The 24,720-nt window shown below is 40.6% G+C and overlaps 1 protein-coding gene across 1 annotated transcript in view; it reads left to right on the top strand.

Moving 5' to 3' along the window:
• fstl4 (follistatin-like 4) overlaps nt 1-24,720 on the top strand; it is a 301,753-nt gene that overhangs the window by 32,319 nt on the left and 244,714 nt on the right. The window contains exon 3 of the mRNA XM_033646324.2: nt 4,838-4,871. Coding sequence (XP_033502215.1) covers nt 4,838-4,871 — 34 coding nt within the window. The remainder of the gene's footprint in view (nt 1-4,837; nt 4,872-24,720) is intronic.

The raw sequence follows: 24,720 nt of genomic DNA, 5'->3' as shown, positions 1-24,720 counted from the left end.
AGTAAGTGGACACATACAAACATATGGGTCCTTGAATGAAGAGGGCCCGCATAGCAGCACATATAAGAGCGAGGGGAAAAAGCATATTCAAGCGCACTTTGTAACAGACACATCTTGGCTTGAATTGCCCTGCTGTTCAAATTGCAAGCCCACAAAATGTCAGTCTCTGTGGCAGCAATGTCAGGTTCTTGTTTTGTGTGGGTGTTTAAATGGCATCCAAGATGGAGGCATGTAGCGCTCAGATTTGTTTGTATTAGTTTCTTTTTTCAAGAGGCTATAACAATCTTTGTACACTTTAACTCTGTTGCTGCCACTAAACCCAATAAAGCAGGCAAACTTGAAACACACCGTGACATCAGTGACATTACACTACCATGACATTTCGAGGGTATCTTTCTTTTAATTTAGCTCACAGTACCAGGACTGCTTCTTTAGTATGTGGAGCCACAGTAGAGGCACAAACCTACTTTTATCAACCTTTGCCAAGTTATAAAACAGCCATGGAAAATATAAGTGATTGGCTGGCATACGTCTGTTATAATCTTGTACCAGCACACCATTTAATTCTTCACTAATAATTATTACGCAAGGTATAATGGCAGGTAACCGTAGCAACAGATATGTAATGGCAGGCATCCTCTTCAACTCTTTGGATGCAAATTGTGTTAAAATAGCTTTTACATTAAAAGCCAATTGAAGACGTGTCTGAGTACCCTTACGTGTCCTGAACATGAAAATATACGACATGCCTGAGACATGAGTATGCATGTAGGAGTGGAAATAAATGGAGCGCGTCTCTCAGCATCCTGCCGTTCTCATAATTTTATCACATAAGCCAAACTGCACTGGGCAGGTTGTGTGTAAAAATACACCCAACTAATCAGCCTCTATCACAAAGAGAAGTTATAGCAGAGAAAAGCAGACCCCCCCCCCCCCAATGCTAATAAACCCAGTGGGTTTGTCCTATTTGCTCAAATGAAGTTCTGGTGGTAGTTATTTACATTTCTCCACCCACTGGAAGTGAAAGTGTTGCACTGCAATGGAGAAATACAAACTTCATCTTAAGTAGGGCTGGGCAATATATCAGTATTTCAGTGACATTATTATATGAGACTAGATGTCTTAGATTTTGAATATTGTAAGACTGTAAGTGTTGTGCTCTGTTTCGGCGCCTATGCCCAGCTCTACATCCTAATCAACTGTACCAACCAGTGACTTTATATTAGGATGGACGACACATCTTCACTTCCTTTCGCTGTACAAAAATGAAGCCAAAATGTTGCAGATACGAGTGCTGCCATCTTGCACTAGTGACGCATTTGGAGTAAGAGTCTGGGCAGCAGTGATAAGGAGGCCCTTTTTATAGCGTCAAATAATTTAAAACCAAACCTATACAAAAAATGAACACGTAAACGTACATCAGCAGGACTTTTTCAGACCTAACGTGAAGGGGGTGGGGGTTTATGACCTGTACTGCAGTCAGCCACCAGGGGGCGATCAAGATGTTGTGGCTTCACTTTAAGGAACTGTCATGTCGTCCATATTTCTGATGCAGTCTATGGTTGTTGTATCGCATCTACTTATCAAGTGACATGACAAAAGTTGCCTTCCATTATTGCTAAACTACTATTTTACGCCATAAAACTCCCCTAAAGTTGAATGTATAAAGTAAAGTGACAGAAAGAACCCTGGAGAAAAAGACAGGACAGTATTTTTAGAAAGAAGCACATAGCCTTTCCTTCACCTCTATGCTTGGTTTGATTCTCTAATCAATTGATCAAACAGCGGCACTCCAGATGATGGAAGGCGGTGCTGATGAGCACACTCAATTTTATCCTGCCATCATGAGGAAGCACGTCTGCAATTAAGATGGACAGATGGCAGAAACAGAGAGGGATAGAGATGTAGAGACAAAGGAGGAGGCAGTGACAGGAGGCACTAAAACTGCTGTGTTTTTCGTGAGGCTCTGAGTCTCCTGGGAAGCCGAGAAGGCCTCGCAGACTCACACATGTTTTATCACTGAGCCTCATTACCGGTGACATCCACACTGAGGGACAAGAATGCAAAATGTCAAAACACTTCAATTGCTGCCACATATTGGCTGCTTCAGAAGCTGTGTTACATTGGAAGACCTGATTCTGTTCTATTTTTAAACTGCACGTCGATCCTTTGGCTCTACAGTTTACGTTAGATTACATTTTAAGTTCAGATGCATTATGCAGAGCGTGATGCATTCACAGTGCTGTAACAAGCACAAGTGATCAGCACACAAGTCACACCGAAATGCCAACAATTTCTGCCCCAAACACACACACACGTTCCAACACAGGTCAGCTGGACTCCTACTGTAGTCATTAACGAAAATTGATGCCAGGGAGTTAAAGTGAATTTCAGTACACAGCTGTTGGGTCCAATTATTCAAAGCTTTTACAAACCAGACATTTTCCATTCACATCATTAGTAATTCATAATGCAAGTCATCTTGTCATCGCTTCTCTTACCTCCATTCACCTTTTACTTTTATCCACACGCCTGCTGATGATTTAGTCTGATATCTTAGTATTCAGATAAGGCCAGGATATTGTCTTACATTTTCATACGTGCCCCCGTCCCTGGTCAGTGATGCTGCAGCTCTCCTCTCTCCCTATATCCTCTGCACTTTCTGTATGTCACTTGTAGAGGTAATGATTGTCGTTATCATCAGCTTTGCATTATTTTGAGGCTGATTCGATAATATATTATATTAATCTTATAAATGCTTATTTTCATGGCCTAGGAAAGTTCAATCAATATTTGTGAACATGCGCTATTCTCTCTCAAAGCCAGAGACTAAAGAGTCTCAAACTTGTGATATTATCAAGTATGAAGTCTAGAGCTGCTCCATTGACAATGAATGGGAGTCTGAATGTTTCTTTTCTTTTTTATACCCAAATGAGCTTTATCCTGTTGTAGTGCTCTCAGTCCTGAAACAGAAAATGTACCCATATACTCAGAACATTACCCTGTGTGCTCTCAGTGTCATCTATAACACCTTTCCCAATCGTCTATGGAGCAGCTCCAGACTTTATACCCTATGACATCACAAATTTGAGTTTTAGCGCACTAGCTTTTGGAGTATGTGGAGAGTTGTTGGTTCCTACTTATATTTTAGGACTGTCTTAGACCACAGGAGTAACATGTATACATTTTAGAAATAAAACCAGATCATAAGTCCTTTAACATGTGTGTACAGGATACAAAACCACCAGAATGACTTAAGATACTGTTTACTTAAGGCTACTGTTTTGCTTCAAGCCTTGTACAGTCCTGTGACATCATTCATTGTCTCCTCTTTCATCTTCCCTCTACTGCTGATGTGAAGACACTAACTAACAGTAGGCATGCTGCTGATGAAGAGGGGAAAGACTGGTTGGTCTCTCCCTTACAGTGTAAAAGATTTCATCAGACTGTCAGATACATAGCTAATTAGGCTCAATTAGTGTACGTTTGTAGCTTGCTCCTCACAATACTGTATTAGTATAACAAGCTCTGTATGACTGTGTAAGACAACCCTGCTTTGGATGGCAGAGCGGTCGAACACTTCCCATTTCTGAAAGGATGTTTTGTTTGTTCAACAGGCCTTTGATGACTTACTTGTGCTGTCTTCTTTACTGACAGATTTTGTTGCACTGAACCCAATGTTGAAAGAACGAATGATATTACTGTGCACTAGCGAACAATAACAAAATCTTCCCTAAAATAAGAAGTTTGTTTCGATGTCACGCCCTCTTGACTTGAGTTTTGTGATTGCTTTCTCCATTTCTTTTCTCATACACTGAGCTGAACTGCCAGTCAGAGGGATTTCTTTCATCAATGGGCTCCAATGTCTCAGACAACAATTTAACACCAAGAATTGGCAGACCAAAAAAATGGGCAACAAGGGCCGACTAGTGCCAACGGTGTGGGAAACACCACGAAAAACTAGGACAACAGATTCTCACAGACGGCCCAACATTGACCGGCAGCCAACCATCGACTTGATGTGTGGGGGCCATGATGGATAATGAGCATTGTCGGTTTTAGTAAAATAAAATCTCAAGCAAAGAACTTAAACTTCTGTCCACACCAACACAGTGCAGAGGAGAGAAAGGCAGGTTTTAAGGGTAATTATCGGCTGAAATTGCATTAATTAAATAAATGAATTATCAGTAAATTATGCAATTATATATAAGTTGCGTCCCCATTATTTTTAGTGTATGCATAAAAGTCCAACTGTTTGTTTGAGATACAGCAACTTTGATTGTTCCTGTTCATGTAATTCTCAGCTGGACATGATCGTCCTTCATTTTGTCATCCAATCACATCCACACATAGGACATTTGGAAAGCCAAGAATAAAAGTGACATTTATTTAGGTAAATTTGAAACTGAATGTCAATATCATATTCACAATTAGGACTGACATATAAATCAGCATTTATCCTTGTAGTATCAATTGTTTGGCATCCTGATAAACATTCCGGCACAATATAGTGACATCTGCCATCTTGCAGCCTGTTGGGAAGTGTGTTTCCAATTAAGGTGATTGAATTGACTCCGGGATCCGCCTTTGTAAAGGTCCTCTCGTTTCTCTGCTGTCATTCGCCATATATCCTCCCTCACTCCCAGTGTCTCTGTCCTTTTCTTTTCAATACTCTTTCCATCTGTTCACCTTTGTTTTCTGTTGTCGTCTTTCTCTGAACCCAGGAAAGAGGAAAAAGCACAGTAATGAATGGTGCGAAAAGCTGCAGAAAGGGCTGTTTTTGTCTCACTCCTCCAAGCCTGTAATAACCACTTTTGTGTGTGCTCTCTGTTTGCAGGAGAAGGGGAAAGCAGACGGGAACATCGATCAATGTGAGTACACTTACTGTGTTCAAACCAAACAGCATTTTTCAAAATATGCCATGTTGTGCTCCATGACAAAATCTTTCTTTCTTTTTTTTTTTTCTTCTGCTGTTATTCTGGCACGCACTTTGGTTTTCTGATTGCTGGGAAATGCTGCTGGGAAGTAATTCAAATCTAAATGGCTCTCGTAAAATGGACCGTGCAGCCGGTTATGGAGAAGACCTCTGATGATGATATAACTGTGACAATCTGAAAAAATCCCACTTGTTATTGCATCGCATTTATTGCTCTACTCTTCTCGGAGGCGGTGTTTGAAAGCATGTCAGATTTAAATTTTGAAAGCATTTCAGTTGTCAGTGGATAATCTACAAATCAGCTGTGGGACTGGCAGGCATTAGTTTGTCTATTCAGCTGCATTCGGCACCATCTGAGAGGAAACGGTATAGTTTTTTAAAAACGGTGTATTTTTTTCAGTAATGGTGTGAACTCATCTGCACCATGTCCTGCCACTCTTCCCCAACTCAGCAGACAGAAAGCAAAAGCACCTGAAATCACTCATTCCAAGTGACAAGCCCTCTATATGTTGAGAGATATATTTGTCAGGTGAATAATTATTCAGCTGTCAAGCATCTTCAGTCCCCTGTCAGAAATGATTAAGTAATGTTTGTTTGGCTTTGGCCTCAGGCTGTTTCACACTGTGGTGATTGCTCAGACAGTTGATGCCCTATAAAGAAGATCAGTCACATTCTTGACTCTCAACTCCCACATAAGTCTGGCTGTTGAGACTTTAGCAGAGAGAAGTAGCAGGGCGTCATTCCACTAACTTGACGATTAACGGCTAATCCGTTCCACCATGTGAGTACCAATACTGAGTTGAATAAATCTAAAAATGTTTATAACACTTGACATGTTAGGAGTCACACAAACCCCCTTTACAGCTTGCATTGAAATGCATTTCGAATCTAGGTATTGTTTTACCTGATTACATCCACACCTGGTGCTAATATGTGTCTCCAGAGTCCACACTGAGATTAGATTGAGATCCACTTGCTTTCTCCAGCAAACAGGCCTTGTCCCGGTCTGTCATAAACTACTATGATAAAATTAAAAAAATATTTATTTAAAAAAATAAATAAATAAATACATGGTGACACAGCCTGTCACTCAAAGTGGCCAGCCCTTAATTATGTGCAGCTTGAAGCCTTAATAAAATGTAACGGTTGAGTTATAAAAAAATTCACAACCCCAGCAATTGTCATGAAGAGAAACTAGCTATAGACACCAAAACCGTTCGTTGTACCAGGCTGTAATCATGTTTATTTCTGCTGTAAAGTTGGGCATTTTAACATGGGGTTCTGTGGGGATTGACTGACGTGTTGAGTCAGCCTCAAGTGGCCGTTGAAAGAACTGCAGTTTATGACACTTCCATGTTGGCTTCATTTTTCAGCCCTGGAGGTGTCCGCTTGGTTTTGGGTGCATTCACTCCTGTACTTCCATGTGTTCAAGCAGTATCAGATTGTAATCCGTTTACTCAAAACACAAATGTAATGCAAGGTGTAAAGGAGGTCTTATGCTTCGAGATGAAGTTGAAGTTTTGCATGTTGCTTTCTGTGAGAAACCCTCCTTGTTTAGTGCCTTGCAGAAGTTTTGCCAGTGAGTGGACTGCACTGAGGTGAAGTTCAAAACTACTGATAAATATTTTTTTCTGACACACTTCACCACCAAGAGCTGTGTATTTTTCAGTCTTTTTGTTGTATTTTTATTCAAGCTCTAGGTGTACATGAATGCCCACTACAGCTGATGAAGAAGCTGCCCTTCAGTTCAGTATTAGATGCTATCTTTCACATGCAATCCAGAAATTATTGTTGTCAATACAATTACAGACTGTGGGTGTCATTCAGTCCTTGGTTGGTACGAGTACATGTTGTAGCAGAGAAGATGGTCTCAAGTGTTACATTTCCTCTCTGGCAGCCAGCAGTGTTGTTGTATAGTCTTTGTTTTGTTTTTTGTTTTTTTTTACTCCTTGTGGCTTTTCCATCTCGCACTTCAATTGTTTGGTATCAGTTTGAGTCATTGTCAGAGGTGTTGTCATGTAGCTGCATTGGCACCACTCGTGAAGATTAAGTCTTTTCTTTTTACTCCATGTTGTGTATGGCCTAAGCATTCACATAGGTTTTTCTTTGCCTGCTGTTTTGTGTGTTTTGCTGTATTGTAGTGCATGACAGTGAGAGTGAGCGCTTTGTGTGCAAGTTACTGTAACAGCAATATTTCCAGGGCTGACTGCCTCCTATTTGACAAGTGACTTCCTCTGTAAGCATCAGGCCCATTATGATGTGTTGTCTTCATCTCCACAGCAAAGCGCTGTTTCTCTGCTTGCAGTGCAGCATTCTCTGTGCCTGCCTCTGTTCGACCTAAACATGACCCCAGAGGATTTCTTTAGTGTTTAGTATTCAGCCTCCAGTGCAGAATGTTTTTTTATTTATTTTTTCACCTCTGGATGTCTGTGAGTTGATTTCTTTTTAACATTGTATTATGTGCAGAAATGTAGCTTTCTAAGTGATAATTGCTTTTCTAGCTATGTGTGCCTTCCTCACCTGCCTCTTATAATTCAGCTGCAGCAACACACATCCTGATGGGAAATGCAATGTGTGGTTTTCTGCGACAGGCGTTCTCATTATACTCTTCCTCACAGATGTTGATGGAGCTGACATATGTGCATGTTAAAAAAGAAATGGATACCGGCATTGCTGGGATTGGGGCTGATAAAAACAAACAGCAGGATAGCTCTACATTAGGAGGATAATGCAAAAAAAAGACATCTCTCACAACTGCATTTTGCAGTAGCTTTTTTTGTACAATAGCATTTTAGCATGTGTTGGCAGAAAACATATTCAGCATACAGTCACAGCAAAACGATGCACGGTCATGGCTTTGGATTTACATACGCTAGTCTAGGGTTGCAATGATATACTGGTTTTAAAGGGATAGTGCACCCAAAAATGAAAATTCAGCCATTATCTACTCACCCATATGCTGAGGGAGGCTCAGGTGAAGTTTTAGAGTCCTCACATCACTTGCAGAGATCCAAGGGGAGAGGAGGTAGCAACACAACTCCACCTAATGGAGGCTGACGGCACCCTAGATTCAAACGTCCAAAAACACATAATTGAAACCACAAAGTATCTCCATACTGCTCGTCCGTAGTGATCCAAGTGTGCTGAAGTCCTGACATAAAAAGTTGTTTGGAAAAACGTCACTTGAACTCTGTTTTTAGCCTCATTGTAGCCTGCAGCTCTGACTGCTTCCCTGTACACTGCACTCACGTGTGCTCACTTGCATGAGACTGTGAGAGATGGGCACCGCCTTCATGTGTGTTCACGTGCTTTCGCTGGTCTCACGCAAGCGCGCACACGTGAGCGCGGTCCACAGAGAGGCAGTTAGAGCTACAGGTAACATTGAGGCTGAAAACAGAGTTCAAGTGACGTTTTTCCAAACAACTTTTTATGTCGGGGCTTCAGGACACTTGGATCACTACGGACGAGCAGTATGGAGATATTTTGTGGTTTCAATTATGTGTTTTTGGACGTTTTAATCTGGGGCGTTGTCAGCCTGCATTAGGTGGAGTTGTGCTGCTACCTCCTCTCTCCTGGGAACTCTGCAAGTGATGTGAGGACTCTAAAACTTCACCTGAGCCTCCCTCTGCATGAGGGTGAGTAGATAATGGCTGAATTTTCATTTTTTGGTGCACTAAAAAATTGTACAGGAAATCTCAACTTCCAGTGTTCGAAGTGAGAAAATAAGTTTGTCCTGGATTTGTACACAGTTGCAATGCCCTGCAGTCGACTGAGATCTTTCTGTGCTACATTCTTTGAGTCTCCTTGTGTCTGTTTGGGTTTTCTCCTGTGCTGTGAATGTGAAGGTTTGTATCTACAGTGTGGTGGAAAGGAAACTGCCCTAGTGCAACCATCCATCTACTGATGGCCATTGAACAACAATAACTAGGGCTTGGGTGCCTCTCTGGAGCCCCTTGATTACTGACAAGGAGGAAAGAGTCTCATTTTCTGTCATCGTCGGGATTTTAGGGTATTCAAACCAGCCACATCCCGGGCCCTTTTTTCCTCTGTTAGGACACTTCACTTTTTGCTCCCTGAAGAGAGTCACGTCTCAGAGTGAGTCTTTGCAATGGACTAGGTGATAATGGGACATGATTGTGTCTGAAAGTCACTTCTTTACATCAGCAATGTTGTAGTGTTTTAATGATGTAAATGTGTCAGCGGCATCAGCATGAAATGGCAAGCATTGCTGTTTGCTGTACAGTGACTTTGAGATTGGTTAGAAATACATTAGTGTCGAATGAATTGAGGAACACTTATTTGTTAATTATTTGTAGTGTTAGAAACTATAACACAAGTAGTATAAAGCAGCCTTTGTCAGCCTTAGGAGGTAACAGTCTGTACGTATGCAGTAGTATAAATCGATATCCATTATGTCAGAGCACACAGACCGATCAGACGCCAGTATAATAGTAAGAGCACAGTCTCTTCTTACTGTAAAGATCAGTATATTTTACGTGACAACCCCATTTATCCTACTTTGCTTGGTCCAATAAATTGTTATTCTATGAATACTGTTAATGCAAACAGACTTTTATAGGCTGTAATGTATACTGTCTGTCTGATGGTGTGTGAGCTGTGGTTTTACTTTACTGTATGCATGTACAGCCAAGTGCATATCATGTGCTAATGTCTAAACAGGTGTAGTATCATTTGTTCCTGCCCGTGATATCATTAATTTTGTTCATGTCGGGTATGAACATAATTGTGCATTGCTGTTTTTGTGTACGTCTGCATGACAGCATCAGCGTACCGAGATAAGGCGTATTGCTCAGTGAACGGCTCTGCAGCACTGCTGACAAAACATACAATAATTGACAAGAACATTATTCACAGTTGGGGAATCGGCAAGATGCAGTGCTTTATCTCACTAATGCCTGGCATTTAAAGCTTCAATCTGAGCTTCCTCTTGCCACATAACCTGAGCAGATTTACCGACCAGCAGGTACCGTTTAACATATGATGATGTCTTAGGACAGTGGTAGAGAAGGTTGTTACTTTATATTTGGGTTTTGGGTGATCAGCATTTGGATTAGGCATTCATTGAAGCCACAGTCTTCGCCATTTTCTTCAGAATAACTAGGATAGAAATTGACAAGATGTTATTGATACCAGTGACATTATGGTTTCTGTTTAGCGATCTGATTCCATATTGATGTCCCTAATGACAGCGATTGCATGGACAAAAGCAACCCATTTACGACCCATCCTGGTTATGATCATATTTGGGATATGCTATAAACATGTGCGCAGAGAAGTTAGATTATTCATATATCTTGCACACATCCTGTTTCCTTCAGAGCACTCCAGCTAGTATATTAAAGTTACTCCTTAATGGAATATGGTGTTTACATGCGCAAACACAGAAACAGGATACTCCAAAAACCTGACCATAAACAGGTTATTCATGTCCATGTTAACACACTTCTGTGTGGATAGAAAGTAGGCCTTCACAGGTATTTAGCATTATTATAAAATAGGATATTTACCCTTGGTAACAGACGTGTTGCTCTGATGGTAAACACTGGCACTTGTATGTAGAGTGTCCAATACATGGCATTGGTGGAATTTAAGCCCTTGCTGCATTGAGAAATGTATCAGAATATGGCTGGTGTTTCCACTCTTTCATGAAATTATCATTTTACAGACACTAGAAACAGGACTGTTGTCATCTTTGATCATGAAACAAAGCAACACTTTGAGCTAGGCTTGGGCGGTATCCATTTTTTCAGACCTTCATACCTTCCTGGAGTTTTATCGGGGTACATGGCATATGAAGTTATGATATTATAAGCATTCAGGTGACTTCTCTACGTTAGCATGTTCTCTTGGCATTTTCAGTCTAATAAATAAACATGATAAACTAACAAAATGTCAAGAAAGGTAATGCTCTTACACTTATTTTCTTTAATACAACCATACACCTTCTGAAATCATGTTTCTCACTTTTACCCAACTCAGATTAGCTTAATTAACTTATTGTAAACCACGCTTCATTCAGACTTAACAGAAACGATATAAAACTCCCCAAAACCATCTTAGTGAGCCTGGTTAGTCCTTTAGTAAGTTAGTCTACTGTTACAACAATCACCAACTCTGGTTTGGTTGAACTAAACCTGTAATTTACTGAGTTAGATGTGAAACTAAGCTGTTTTCCCTGCAGTCTCCATGCTCTCTCTCTCTCATGTTTCGGGCTAGACACAGGACGACGTTTATAGTGGGTCTTGTCACATTATCCCCACCACTCGCAGCTGCATGTTGCTCCAGACTGACCTCTGATGGCGCATGGTGTGCATTACAAGCAAAATATCCTCATTACAGCCTCTCCAGTATGAGGTAAATAGAGATGAGCGTCTATTTTTGACGGATTTCTAAATACCCTGAGATACTGCCCCCAGTCTACTTTGGACCATTTTATTCTCTTTGCCATGACTTGACATCATAGTTTGTCAATGCACGACTGCCCGGTTCTCATCTGGAACTGGTTCTCAATTCCCATCCCAGTTAACTGGTCTAAGATATGAAAAATGTGTTTACATGACGGATGGTGCCCACTGCCTGCCTCCTATTATCAGACTTTTAGATTGCATTTATCTACATGAAAAGTATATATACAGCATGCAGCAGTAAAGTTAGGGAAGGGTGAAAATCTCCACTAGCCGACGGTTAGGCCTGTAAAGTGTCTGCCCTGTCATTTGAGGACAGCCGCTTTAATATTGTGAGCTTTTTTCCCCCCACTTAGAGTGTGCTGATTTCCCTCTTGAGACTAATTATCCGCTGCCTGTTTGTATGCTAAACTAGATCCACTGTCAAAATCGGGCAATTGCATTTCATTTTCTTGTTTTGCTCTCCTTTTCCTTGGATGATGATCAGTGTAGCTCTTTGGAATTGTCTGTTTTCACAGCCATTGGCTAGTCGCTTCTCCTACATTCAATTTTTCATTGTTTTTATCAGTTTACCCGCTCCTTTTTCCTTTCTTCTCATATTTTCTCTTTATCTCTCACTCTGCCTCTCCTTCCATTTAGCCTGTCCCTTATTTCCACCCATCCTCCCCCTCTTTGGCAAACCTTTTATTGTGGTGTCTACGCTCCTCACGTTGAGACAATGACATTAATCAAATTGGCCCAGTTTTACCTCTGAAACGCAGATGCTGCTAGTGGATATTGCTTTATTGCAAACATTGCATGCGAAGGTTTTAAGCTAGCTCAGACAGAAATTCTCATTAAGTGACATTTTACTGGCTGGTGATGCACAGCCGTCCCTGGTCAAAATGCCACCATCTGTAAAATATGCGGTCATTGTTACTGAGTGTTCCTCTTTTCACAGAGTGTTATTGTTGTCAGTGGGATCCATATGGAAAAATTGAATATTGCCCATTTATCTTCCCAGGGAATGGTGATTAATTCGGCCTTGAGTGCTTAATTTATGAACCTTTGCGGGGGCCTAATCAGAGTTTGTTACCGTCACAAATTAAACAATGGGAAGAGGCAAAGCAAGTTAAGCAGTCCTGTGGTTCATTTAAATTGTAATTGGGTGAGAATTAGATGGGACAAGGTTGACAGAAAGACTCTCTAATAAGCAGCAAATGACTGGGGAGGAAGCTGGGAGGAGGAAAAGACGAGCTGAGTGGAGGAAGCTTAGAGACGCAGGAATAAAGGGGGATGGGACAGGAAAATATGGTAGAATGAAAGTCATCTCCTGTCTTAATTACACAATCAAACATGATTGTTTAATTGCCATATTGACTTTCAGGTATTTTGCCTTTCTGCTTCTCGGCTGATACAAAATGCTATAAAAACACTTACAGCTTTATAATGATAAGTGAAATCAACAGATGGTTGCAGCATCTCTACTTTGTTGTGTAAAAACGATAAGATGATCAGTGTGTTTGTGTCAGAGGGTGAACCTACAGTAAGAGTTGGGTATTAAAACAACATAGTTAGAGAGACATGAAAAAGAGAAAGCAGAATGTAGATACTTTACAAAAATTAAGTAGGTGAGAAGTAAGTGGAGCCAGAGGATAAAAGACAAGACACAAAAAAACAGGAAAGGATGGAAAACATGAAAAGAAAGTTTAAGTAACCTTGTTTCAGTTCAATGAATCAGTGGCGAGTATTTCTTTTCACATTTGGAGTTTTAAATTCATAAAACTTCTAAAGTTGTTTTGTGGCACATTTTCCTGAAGTCATTATCACCTGGAACAATTGCATTTTGATTTTCCGCTTACAGTATCTGAGAATTGCTTTAAGTGAATACACTGACTATCAACACCCTCACAGAAATTGCTGATGCTTCCTGATAGCTAACCTGTCACATGATAAAAGAGGGCGATAAAGAGACTGATAAAAGACGGTTTGGTACACATTCGCGGACAGCGCACATTCACAGGATGAGGTGCCACAACGGCTTGATGTTTAATTTTTTTCCAGTAGTACTAAAAGTCTCCCCTGCTGCCTCACTGCAGACATTCACTGCCATTTTCCAACTAAACATACTGTTGTAGAAAATGTGGAAACACAAACTTGTGAATATGCTTTGAACATTAGATTTGTTCTAAGTAATTAATTAATGGACTGTCAAGCGAGTATGGGGAAATTTCTCGCTGATGTGACGAAGACAGCTGGTGATGTTGATGAATGCTCTTGTGAGGAGAAGATGGCTGCCGGCCAGTTACTAATTAAATAAAACTGCTAATGTCTTCAGCAATCTATAACAGGTAGCTGTTGTATGACGGCTGTTGATGTAAATGGCATTATGATGTGTTAAGCAGTGTTGAACTGATGGAAGTGATAGCAGATACAGCCAGGCAGTCGCAGTAAGACAAAATATGAAAGGCTGTTGTGTGGGCAAGGCAGGCTTATCTGCTCAGCATCTTTCAACCACGAGGAAATACAAGACATAAAAATACACGAAGGCAAGATATCAAAGAGACAACAGATAATACCGATTAAAGAAATATGAAAATACTAAATGAAATTAGAATTTCAAAAGAGTAAAAGAAAAGAAAAGAAGAAGATAAAAAATAAGCTAAAATTGAATAAAACATGAACAGAAGAACAAATAGTTGCCACACATACAGTAGAATCAATGCAGCTATTATCTCCTCATTATTTCACTACTTTCTCCTGGTGACATTGCAATCATAAAATATATTTTGTGTTAAATGAAAATGATGTACCCTATTGACTTAAAGGCCAGTTTACTGTGGTGGAGTCCAATCCACATTCATTCCAACAAATGTAACTGGACTGCTTGACTGAAAACTCCAAAAATCAATAAATATCCATATATGTCTGCAACCTGACCTCACCACACAAACCACACACACACATCAAAATAAGGTAATGGCTCACAAAGTCAAGGGCCAAATCCATACAGACCTGATGTCCAGAACATTCAAAAGAAAGCTGGTCCAATTGACCTTTTTCACGGCTGACATTTTGGCATGTCACAGTAGGAATAGCACAGGTTTTGTAAATAACAATAATGATAGCTGCATTCCATTTTATGGCAGGTTTCTGGTACTGTGCATGCTGGCTTACTGGAATAACCTACTGGCACACTTAATGAAAATGAAAATGAAAATGGCCCTTTGACGCCTCGCTAAGTCTCACTCCCTGGCTATTAGTGTCACACCTGTCAAGCTTTCACACCCGACCTATCAGCATAGTATTTTCAGTGGTATCAGTTAAAGATAAATGATAGCAATAAAATATCAGAAAGAAGTAGACAGAAAGGACTACAATATGCATCTGAGAGCTACTTTCACAATAATATTTTTTTTGGCGGAGTATTGTGAATGATCGAAGGAAAAGCTCAGCGAGCCCAGTGCAAGCATCGGGCACCCTGAGTCTTGACAATTCATGCGAAGGACCGAAATGTTCTTGCACAGCAGGATATTGTTATGTGTTAAGCTAACATTTAGTTACAACCCCCTATAGCTTTGTTATCCAAAGCCATTTTCTGACATGAACCCTGGACAATGTTTAGAGTATCAAGTTCGGACATTGTCTGGAGTTTTCCTTTCACATACAGTATGTGTTATGCAACATGAGATTGTCCGTGTCAGAAGCATTCTAACCTACTGGATTTACTCCACTTGGATTATGTTAGGGGTGGCACCTGGGGAGAGCTTGCAGGAGGCAGGACATGATGTAGATTACACAGGGGTCACGTAGCCAGTTCGTCATTAGGTTGTAAACAACAGATTTTCTTGCCATTCCTTAAGGTTGCTAACATTAGACAGTGGCCATTCTAAGGAGGGGCTTAGTGAGGAGTCCTTTGCAACTAATGTGAAGCAGTGAGATCATCAGAGGCTTTTGAGTTGCGCAAACAAGTACTACAGATGCTCTTGGATTAGCATTAGCTGTACTAATTTATTGCCAGATACTGAGAGAAACTCATTAATATTATTCTTTTTGGGCTGAAATAGTCGATTGATTTTCCTCTAGTTTCTTTTAAGGAAAGTTAATGGCGGTTCCTGCCAAGTTGGCAATAATCCAGGTGGTCTAAGACAGTGGTATTAAAAGTTTTTATGAGTTTTATATATTCAAGTAATACGCAAATAGTCAAAGTTTTGGCATCACTGATCATCAAATACATTACTGATCCAAAAAGCACTGCATAGCCATACTGCATACATGAGCTGAAAAAATGAGTTGTATACCGCACTCTCAAGGTGGTACTTCATAATATATTACAAGGTTTGTAGGTTTTTAGACAGTGTAGGGGGAGAGGTGATGAGGAAACAAGATTACAGAGGAGATGTATAGTTGGAGAAGTGATAGAGTTTGAGGGATGATACTGTATAATGCACGGGGGAAGTGGAATGCTATCACCTCTAACTGTTTTCAAGGTTGAGAAGAAAATCATTAAATCACTAGGTGAGATACAAAACCCACCCACATTTACATTTTCTCAGTCATGGATTTCTCACACACAGAAGCAAAGTAAATTAAAAGAACAACGCTGGAATGTAAAGCGATGTCTTATACTCTGCTGTAGGTCTAAATGTTAACTCTATGCACTCCATTTACACATGTTTTTCTTAGCACGATATTTAATCAGTTTGAGCACACTGTGTATGGAAGACCTCTGTGCTTATGAGTGTTCTCTCCTGCATATTCACACTTCACACACACAAGGTCTCAAATTGCGACCAGTTTCGGGAGCTCTCATATGTAAGATACTGTCATATAGATTACTCACCTCAAGACATCCTGCATAATTAGACTGTGGAAAAAGAATAAATTTTCAGCGCTGAAAGTTGTAAGTCACTATCTCGGTCACATCGTAAATCTCTGTGAAATGCGATTTCATTAAGCTGTAGAGTAATAAAGATTATCAAGCGAAAAGTTCATTGAGTCATTGAGGACTTAATCGAAATAGTAAAATGAAACAGGCTTTGCTAAAATCAACCCACCTTTTATAGAGGTGGATACAAAATTAGAATATCTTGAAGTAAAGTTATGATTTGCACCATAAATCTCACAATTTTCATATCGTCATGAACCTAAATTTGATCAGGGCCAGGCATGATGGTTCATTTCCCCTTTGATCTAATTCACAGGTATGCAAAGTTTCATGCTGTGATGATTTTTGCCGAAAAGCCTGAAAGTCAAAGACAAAGGGAATTGTAGCAGCAGCATAAGCTCCATGTTGAGCGTGCCTGCAGATACTGCTGAAGGGCTTAAGGAGGGCACACGGGCTCTCCAGGGACTAAGAGGGACTGACAGTGGCACTCTGAATAACACTTTACTCTGACTCGGGCAAGCTGCACCAGTGGACCTACTTGGACACGCGCACAAACACACATACACATGCTGGAGTGCGGATAGAGACGGAAAACATACCGAGGTTATGTGAGAAAGACATGCTGGAGGAATCAGCAGGCGCAGGTAGACATTTATTTGGAGGGATAAGAGAATTCTCACAGCTTCCTTTGATATTTAATGAGCTTGAGATTTATCACTGCATTATAATTCTTTCCTATTTGGCACAGAAAAGCAGCTAATGTGACAGCTATTTGCATACCTCTAAAGAGAGGGAACAAAACATATCGCACATGCCTCCACAGTTTGATTTTTCACCAAAATTTCTGACCCACTTTTTTCTACACTTCTCTATCTTTAACCTGTGGTGATATATTTTTACAGCCTTCTTAAATGGATTAGTGGTTGATGTAGGGTGGCCTGATAAAGAATAGTGCTGTTTTCATTGTGTGCCCCTACAGTACTGTACACTGGCACTGGTAGCATTTGCCTATGTCTATGCCACCAGTGGGCCCTGCCAAGATCTTAATCTTTCTGTTAATGGGGCTGCAACTAATGACTATTTTCATTAACAATTAATTACATTTGTGATTATTCTATTTATTCTTTACTCTCCACAGCTCAAGTAGACATCTTCAGCTTTAGTCCAACTGGTTACGCCTGTGGCCAAATATCAGTCAAATGTAATATGTATTGTTTGTTATTATTAAGGGCTTTTCCATTTACAGCCAAGGAGTAAATTACTGCATTTACTATTTTGTGTTGTCTAATTACAAGAGGTGTTTACTCGAGTCACGTGACTTGGACACGAGTCAGACTTGAGTCACAAGTTAGATGACTTCAGACTAGACTTGGCAAAATAATTAAAAAGAATGACTTGCAATCTTGACTTGGACTTAAACACTGATGACTTATGACTTCACTTGGACTTAAGCCTTTTGATTTAAAAACACTTGATACCTTCCTCCAAACCCAAGGATTAAAAGTTATGTGTTTTTTTTTGTTGTTGTTTTTTTTAATGTGCCACCAATCAATTTATTTCCCCTAATTTCTTTAATCAGCTAATTTTGACACTGTTTATTCCCAGCAAGTCGATACTTAATTCTCAAGATCCACTTTGCTTGAACCAATTTAACAGCATCCAGTCAGTTACTTACAGTTACGTTACTGAACGACAGTTGGAAAAAATGAAACCACAGATATTTTGTTCTATGTGCAAATATTATGGTCAACAAAAAAGGAACTGCAGTATGCAACCAAACAACCTGGTCTCACTCTAAAGTTGTTGAAGATCTGGCACTTGGACAGTGACTTGCGGCATCAGACACCAATTAAAAAAAGCTATCCTTTAACATCGGTGTGATATACAGCCAGTCACTGCTAAAGTTTAACGATGCCCGGCAGTTTCATAGGGACAAGAACAGAAAATTAGGCGGCGAAAGTCAGAGTAGGGCAGGCAGGAGGGGTGGGTGTGGACTTTCAAGACTTTCACCCGGGAAGCTAGTGTTCGCCTCCCGCAAGATTATAAAGCCAAACCCTGCCAAACCATGTGCATTAGTTGTTGAGAGAAAAAAAAAAATGTCATTTGCGTTGGTGTACTGACATGCGTTTATTTTGAAATAGACTGTATGTAAATGGTAAATTTCCTGTGAAAACGGAAGTGTATTTTGAAAGAAGACAATGCATGTAACAGGCTGAAGTTGACAGGGCGTACCTTTGACTGCATATCTGGATGTGGAATGCCCATCACTACATTTGCTGAAGAGCACATTATAACTTCTTAAGGACTTGAAACTCAAAGGTTTAGAACTAGGGATTTGACTTGGGACCGGTAAGTCTTAACTTGGGACTTGAGTGTAAATACTTGAGACTTACTTGTGACTTGCAAAAGAATGACTTGGTCCCACCTCTGCTAATTACTATAATGATCTGTAACTCTTCTTATACTTCACGTATATCTCATCAGAGGTCAGCTCTGAGATGATACCAGCAGCTGCTGTGTGAGTGCAAGCATCACTGCAAACCCTTTCAGATCCATTCTTTACCTTCATCCCCGTGATTTTTACTGCCTTACCCATCAACAGAAGACGGCTTTATGAGCTGAGAACAAAAATGATTGCTTTTGAATTCAGATTATATGCCTCTGTGCTTGGCTCATTCTTTTCCCCACACTTCGTCTCTCTGCTCCTGCCCTCTTCCCCACCTCCAACACACACACATACATATACAAAAACACACTGGTGTGCACACACAGCCCTGCTTACACATTTATATACAACGCATATATGCCTGCTGGAGTTTGAGAATAAGTTATTGTGATTTGGATCTCAACCAGCAAGGTCTTCAGTAGCACTTTGCAGAGGACAAGGTGTATTTGCGTACCCCCAGGGAAGTGGCAGTATTAATAAGCCGCTGTCAGGTCACATTTCTATGACTGAGTAAACACATTTACTCTTAAGAACTTTCATATACCTCAGATGTCATCAACCTTGTTAAGTCCACACTGTTCTATCAGTCAAAATATTTGTAAGAGAGAATTCTGTTCATTAGTCAGGTTTTCCTGATTTGTTCCTAATGAGGTTGGACTGGTTCAGATGCTTTGTCATTTTAGGGAGAAATATGATGTGATGAGATTTAATATTTTTACATAAGGGCATGTAAACTACTAGTTCTCACTACCTCAAGATAACTGGTCAAATCCTTTCTGAAGGTGGCAGAAAGACTTTGGGGAAACAGTTTACAATTCAGAGTGACTGCTATCTTTACTACCAGGTGCATTATCAGGTGCATTATTGCCAGGAACTTAAATAAGAGGAAGAGATGGCCCTCTGTCCTAGAATCTCAAATTGGATCAGAGACAGCTTACAATTATAAAAGATACAGAAGTGCCCACCCTGATGGATTCGTCTTAAAGCTGAAGTACCCAATTTGCACTTGCATTTAGTGATAAAGAGGCTATATACTCGAGAATTAGTTCTTGGAGGGGTTGTTTTCAACTCATCATGAAATAAGAAACTTCTTTACTCCTCTATTGCATTACTTCCACGACAGTGACTGTGAACCCAAACCATAAATGTTATGGTATTGTAGCTTGAGCATACACTGCATGTCATTGTGGCCACTACATACTGTAGTGGACTGTAAAATTAGCAGGCAACGGGTCATCTGAGGGGACAGCTGCAATCAGGCAGAAAGTAAATGAAAGACTGATTGTTGAACCAGGATGCTTAGGGGAAGGGCAACCACAGCTACAAATTAACTGTTCATCACTCAGTGGCGGTTTTATTCACTCAAAGGTCCAGTGTGGAGGATTTTATGGGCTATGTTGGCAAAAAATTGAATCAAATATTATTAACTATGTTTTCATTGGTTTATAATCACCTGAAACCAAGAATTGTTATGTTTTTGTCTCCTTAGAATGAGCCGTTTATATCTACATACGGAGCGGGTCCTCTTCTACGGAGTTTGCTGTGTTATTGTGTTAGTTAGTTTGTGGACAAACTAAACACTGGCTCTACATAGGGCCATTTGTCACATCAGCCACCGTAATTCTCTTTCAGTCTTTGCACATCGGTTTAAGTTGGTTGCAATCTGCAACCTCACCATTAGATGCCACTAAATGCTACACACTAGTCTTTAAAGTAACGGGTTTGCAGTTTTCTTTCTGCAGCCAGTAGTGGACCTTTCACTAAGCCCCGCCCAGACAGTCTGTGTTTGAAAGATATATCCAGGATGTGAAACTGACTCAGCAGCAACAACAGGTTAAAATCAGACAAAGATAGTTAGAAGCTAAAGCCGAACTATAGGCTACAGATCACAGTGTAAGGGGGCGATCACACAGAAATGAGACGCTAGAGACACGGACGCTTCAAAGACACTTGAAGTGCTGGAAGCGCTTACTCAATGCGCGCTAGCTACTGCCGTCTGACGCTCAAAAAGTTGAAAATATTTTAACTTTTCAGCATCTACGCGCATCTAAAAAGAAGCGTCTACAAAAACGCGCGTCTAAAAAGACGCCGGAAAAACGCCCGTCTAAAAAGACGCTTGAACGCTGGTCAGACACACCGTATCACAGGAAAACAATGGTTTTACTGGCGTCGTGTTTCTAGCCTTTCATCTAGGTGTGATCGCCACCTAAAGGTGAACCACCATTCAGTAGGCTGTATCTTCAGTAGCTAGCTAGCTAACCCTACATTTTTCAGGGTTTGATTTTGGTTTTGTAACAGGGAAGAAATGTGTATCTTTTTCCAACCTCTTCAGGTAATGAGTATCATTAAAACACGTGGCCCAGGCACAACATTTAGCTCCAAATCCACAAAACCAGCCTAAAAATGAAGAAAATCTGAAACGATTGCATTAGAGTCAATGGAGCACAGCTATGTTTTCGTCGAACCCCTGTCTGAGCTGGCCCAATGCTACGTTATGATTGGACCGGTCTGCGTCCGGGGGTGGGACTTAGCAAAGGGTCAATTTAGAGATCATTACAGCTGTCTCTGCAAGTAAAAAAAAGTCAGTTTCCACGTTTAAACATTTGAGTGTTCTTTAATTTAATTAAATTCACTCTGTAAGAAAAGAATGTGCTCTCACTACTCAGCATGTCCACTAGGGCTGTCAGTCTTCCCCCAAAATCAGAATCGAATTTTTAATGTTAGGCTATAGCCTAGGCCTATATTTTTGTGTTATAATGACGATATTTTAATATTTTGCATCACATGCAAAAGTGAGCGTTACCGACACTGCTGCGCACCTGGAGACGTGTTGCTCCTCCTCAATTCAAGTCGCTGTCATTAACTTTTAACCTGCAAAGGCGGCAGTGCCGCAACATTGTAGGAATTTATGAAAGCCCTTGTGAAAATTTCAATAGTTACACATTAAAACAATATTTATTTGCAATTACTCTATTGAACGACCCCGAAGCATGAGCAAATGGGCTGTGTCACTTCGGATCAAAGAAATGCGCCCTGTCACTGTCAGCGCAGGGCTGACAGGGCACCCTCTGCTGAGAAGAGAGAGAGAGAGAGAGGAGAGGAGAGGAGATGGATTGTAGGTCTGTTTGTAAACAGGGCTTCTCTGACAGTCATGTATTTCCCCAAAAAACATCTCTTAGTGCACGGTAGAGCGCCGTTTTTTTTTTTTCCTCCAAATATTCAAACCTTAGTTTCCAACTTTGAATATGCTTATTTTTACAATAGTTTGAAATGTTTTTAAATAGCAAAGTTCATTCTGACAGCCCTAATGTCCAGTCACTGTGCTATTAGCCCTCCAGTATCGTATCTCTACTACAGATAAAATACATGCCTCCAAAATGAGGTCATGGGCAGCAGAGAAATCTGCATACCTGCTGTGTGTATGATATAAAGAGCATTGTAAAGCACAGACTTGTAATGTGTGCTAAGTGTTATTTTTCTTGGCGTCTTGTTCAAAATACATTCAACCCTCTCTCTAACCTCAGCTTTTATTTGTGGTGCCAAGTTCTCGCCCAACAGCTGAATTATTCCAGCATGCATGACCTCACATAATTCATATTTGTTTGTAGATCTCTTGCACTGGGTCACTGGAGTCAGTCCCATGCGTTTGTGCTTCTGTGTGTGGCCTCTCTCCAGCTTGTTTCTGTGCTCCTGGTTCTGCCCCTGTCTGTGCAGCGTTGTCCACACTTGCTGCCTCTATCTGTTGAGTTGTCATTCGTGCAGTCTCTCTCTGTAGCCACACTCGTTTTGACCATCTGGAAAACTGCTCAGTGTCTGTAGCGGTGACTTAATTGTGACCCAAGAGCAATAATGGTCTCCAGTCTGGATGTGACCTATACACTTCATATGCTTCTACTGCTGACTTTCCAAGGTCAAGAATGAACCTTCAGGCTCAGTTTCTGACTGAACTGCCAACGTCAAGACAATGTTTAAGGGCTATCTGATACTTAAGATTCTGGGTGTGTAAATGTAAACCAATGTACCTTGCCAGAGTATTTATCTATACAAAACTGTGAGAACACTTGGCCCTAAGTACCAGCACATGTTGCACAGAGAAATGGTGAGAACAAGACAAAGAGCAGCATGCAGCAGAGAAAGCTTGCTGTGTAGCAACTACAGCAGATATCCGAAAAAGACCTATTGGTGTATCATAGTGCCCTTTATGTCTCATCTGCGAGTCCAATCAGTGAACTGTATTTTCATATTGTGCTTTTCAGCAGTTTGTAAGAGTTGGTTTCACTGTTTTAAAACAGATGATGATTTGTCAGTTTGGAGGAAAGGTCTTCAAATGACAGAAATTGAATTTGAGATACTCAGGCATAGGGGCAGAAAGCTTGGAGCAAAGATGGAATAAATGAGACAACATTAAAAGCAGAGAGTCAGTAAGGAACGGAGACTGCAATCTCACCACACCTTGCCAAGACAGTTAGATGAGTATGAATCAAATGGACTTTGAACTTAAACACGATTTTAATATGGCATTTGTATTTCCTACATAATTTCCCTAAATATGACAAGCAATTACCATTGTCCAGGTTTTGGCAGCGTGAGCGAGCGGGCTCTGCCAGGAATCTGCCTTTGAGAGTGTGCTTTTAGAATTCAATATGCAATTTGAGATTTCTCTGAAGCTCTTTGTCCACATCCACTCCTTTTTTTGTCAGCGACAAGACAGCACATAAAAGCGCCGTAGCTGCTGTGACAGACATTGTGATCTCAACAAACTACTGTATACCCATATCCCACAGAGAAGAGTCTCTGGAAATAAACTCATAGACTCCCAGGATTGTCTGATCATTGTCATAGCATATATACAGGAATCTATTTTTAAATAGTTGTTATGATCCCTGAAGCCTTTTGAAATGCATGAAGATTAATGAGAATCCTATCGTGGATGTAATTTAAAAACAAGTCAGTGAGGAAATGGCACCCGTGGCTAGGCAGGTGGGTTGCGTGTTCTCAGAAATATTTGCCACTTTCTTTGGAATTAAATCACTGAATAATTTATTATTCAACAAATTTAAATGTAAAATGGCTCGGGCAGCCAGCTACCGGGGGAGTGAGCAGTACAGCAGCTGCAATAATAGCAAATATAACAAGCAGGGTTTTTTGCAGCTCTTTTTCTTGTCACAGTAAGCCGAGAATTGCACTGGTGACCAAAAAGGTGACTAGAATCATGCATATGTAATGTGATAAGGTCGTAGGTTCTGATGGAATGGAGGACAGGTCAAAGGTTGTAGGTCAATTATGGTTTATGGTCAGCATCACAAGATTAATTCTGATGACACAAAGTTAAATCACCTCATATTATCAGGTTTTTCCTCATAACTAAAACCCCAACCGGGCCACAGGGGTCGAAAATTCCTCTAAAAGGTTTGGCTTGAGTTCTCCTGTTTTGCTGATAAGCGCGGTTATGAGCAAATACATTATTATTAAGCAGATGATTAACTGTCAGGCTAGGCATTAATTTTAATACCCAAATTTAGATTTATCTGCTGTGGATGGTTATGAACTCACAGTTTGACTTGACATGTTACGTTAGTGTTTAGCTGCTGGTCAATGGTAACTACTTTTTTTATGTGCTCAACTAAAGTTCAAATAAACACAAGACGTTTGTGCTCTAAACAAAGGATCAGAGCTCCGTGAATAACCTCTTAAGCCCTATGATAAGCTATTATGGCAAGGCTTAATTATACAGACCAGTGAGCAGTGATAACTAACACGTCTTTGGGGTCATCAGGTGGGAACCTCCTTTCACCAGTGTTTTGTCTAGTTGGTCCCACGACACCTCCAGGAGGCTAGACCGTGATCTCTGGCATCCAAGAGACACTCCCCTAATGCCAGCCCTCACTGCTCCCCGCACCGACCCAACAACCTCCTTTACCTTACATTATACATTATAACTCAGCCCAAACAGCACTGCCACCTTCAACAAACCCAGGCTCCGTTCATGCGAGCTCCAGGTAGTGACCGTGCCGATAAAGCCTTTCGTAGCACATTCACCATACCC

Source organism: Epinephelus lanceolatus, chromosome 11 (assembly GCF_041903045.1).
Source record: "Epinephelus lanceolatus isolate andai-2023 chromosome 11, ASM4190304v1, whole genome shotgun sequence".
In the NCBI taxonomy this organism is placed as follows: domain Eukaryota; kingdom Metazoa; phylum Chordata; class Actinopteri; order Perciformes; family Serranidae; genus Epinephelus; species Epinephelus lanceolatus.
The sequence above is the reverse complement of the archived record's forward strand: the minus strand, read 5'-3'. Positions and strand labels throughout refer to the sequence as shown.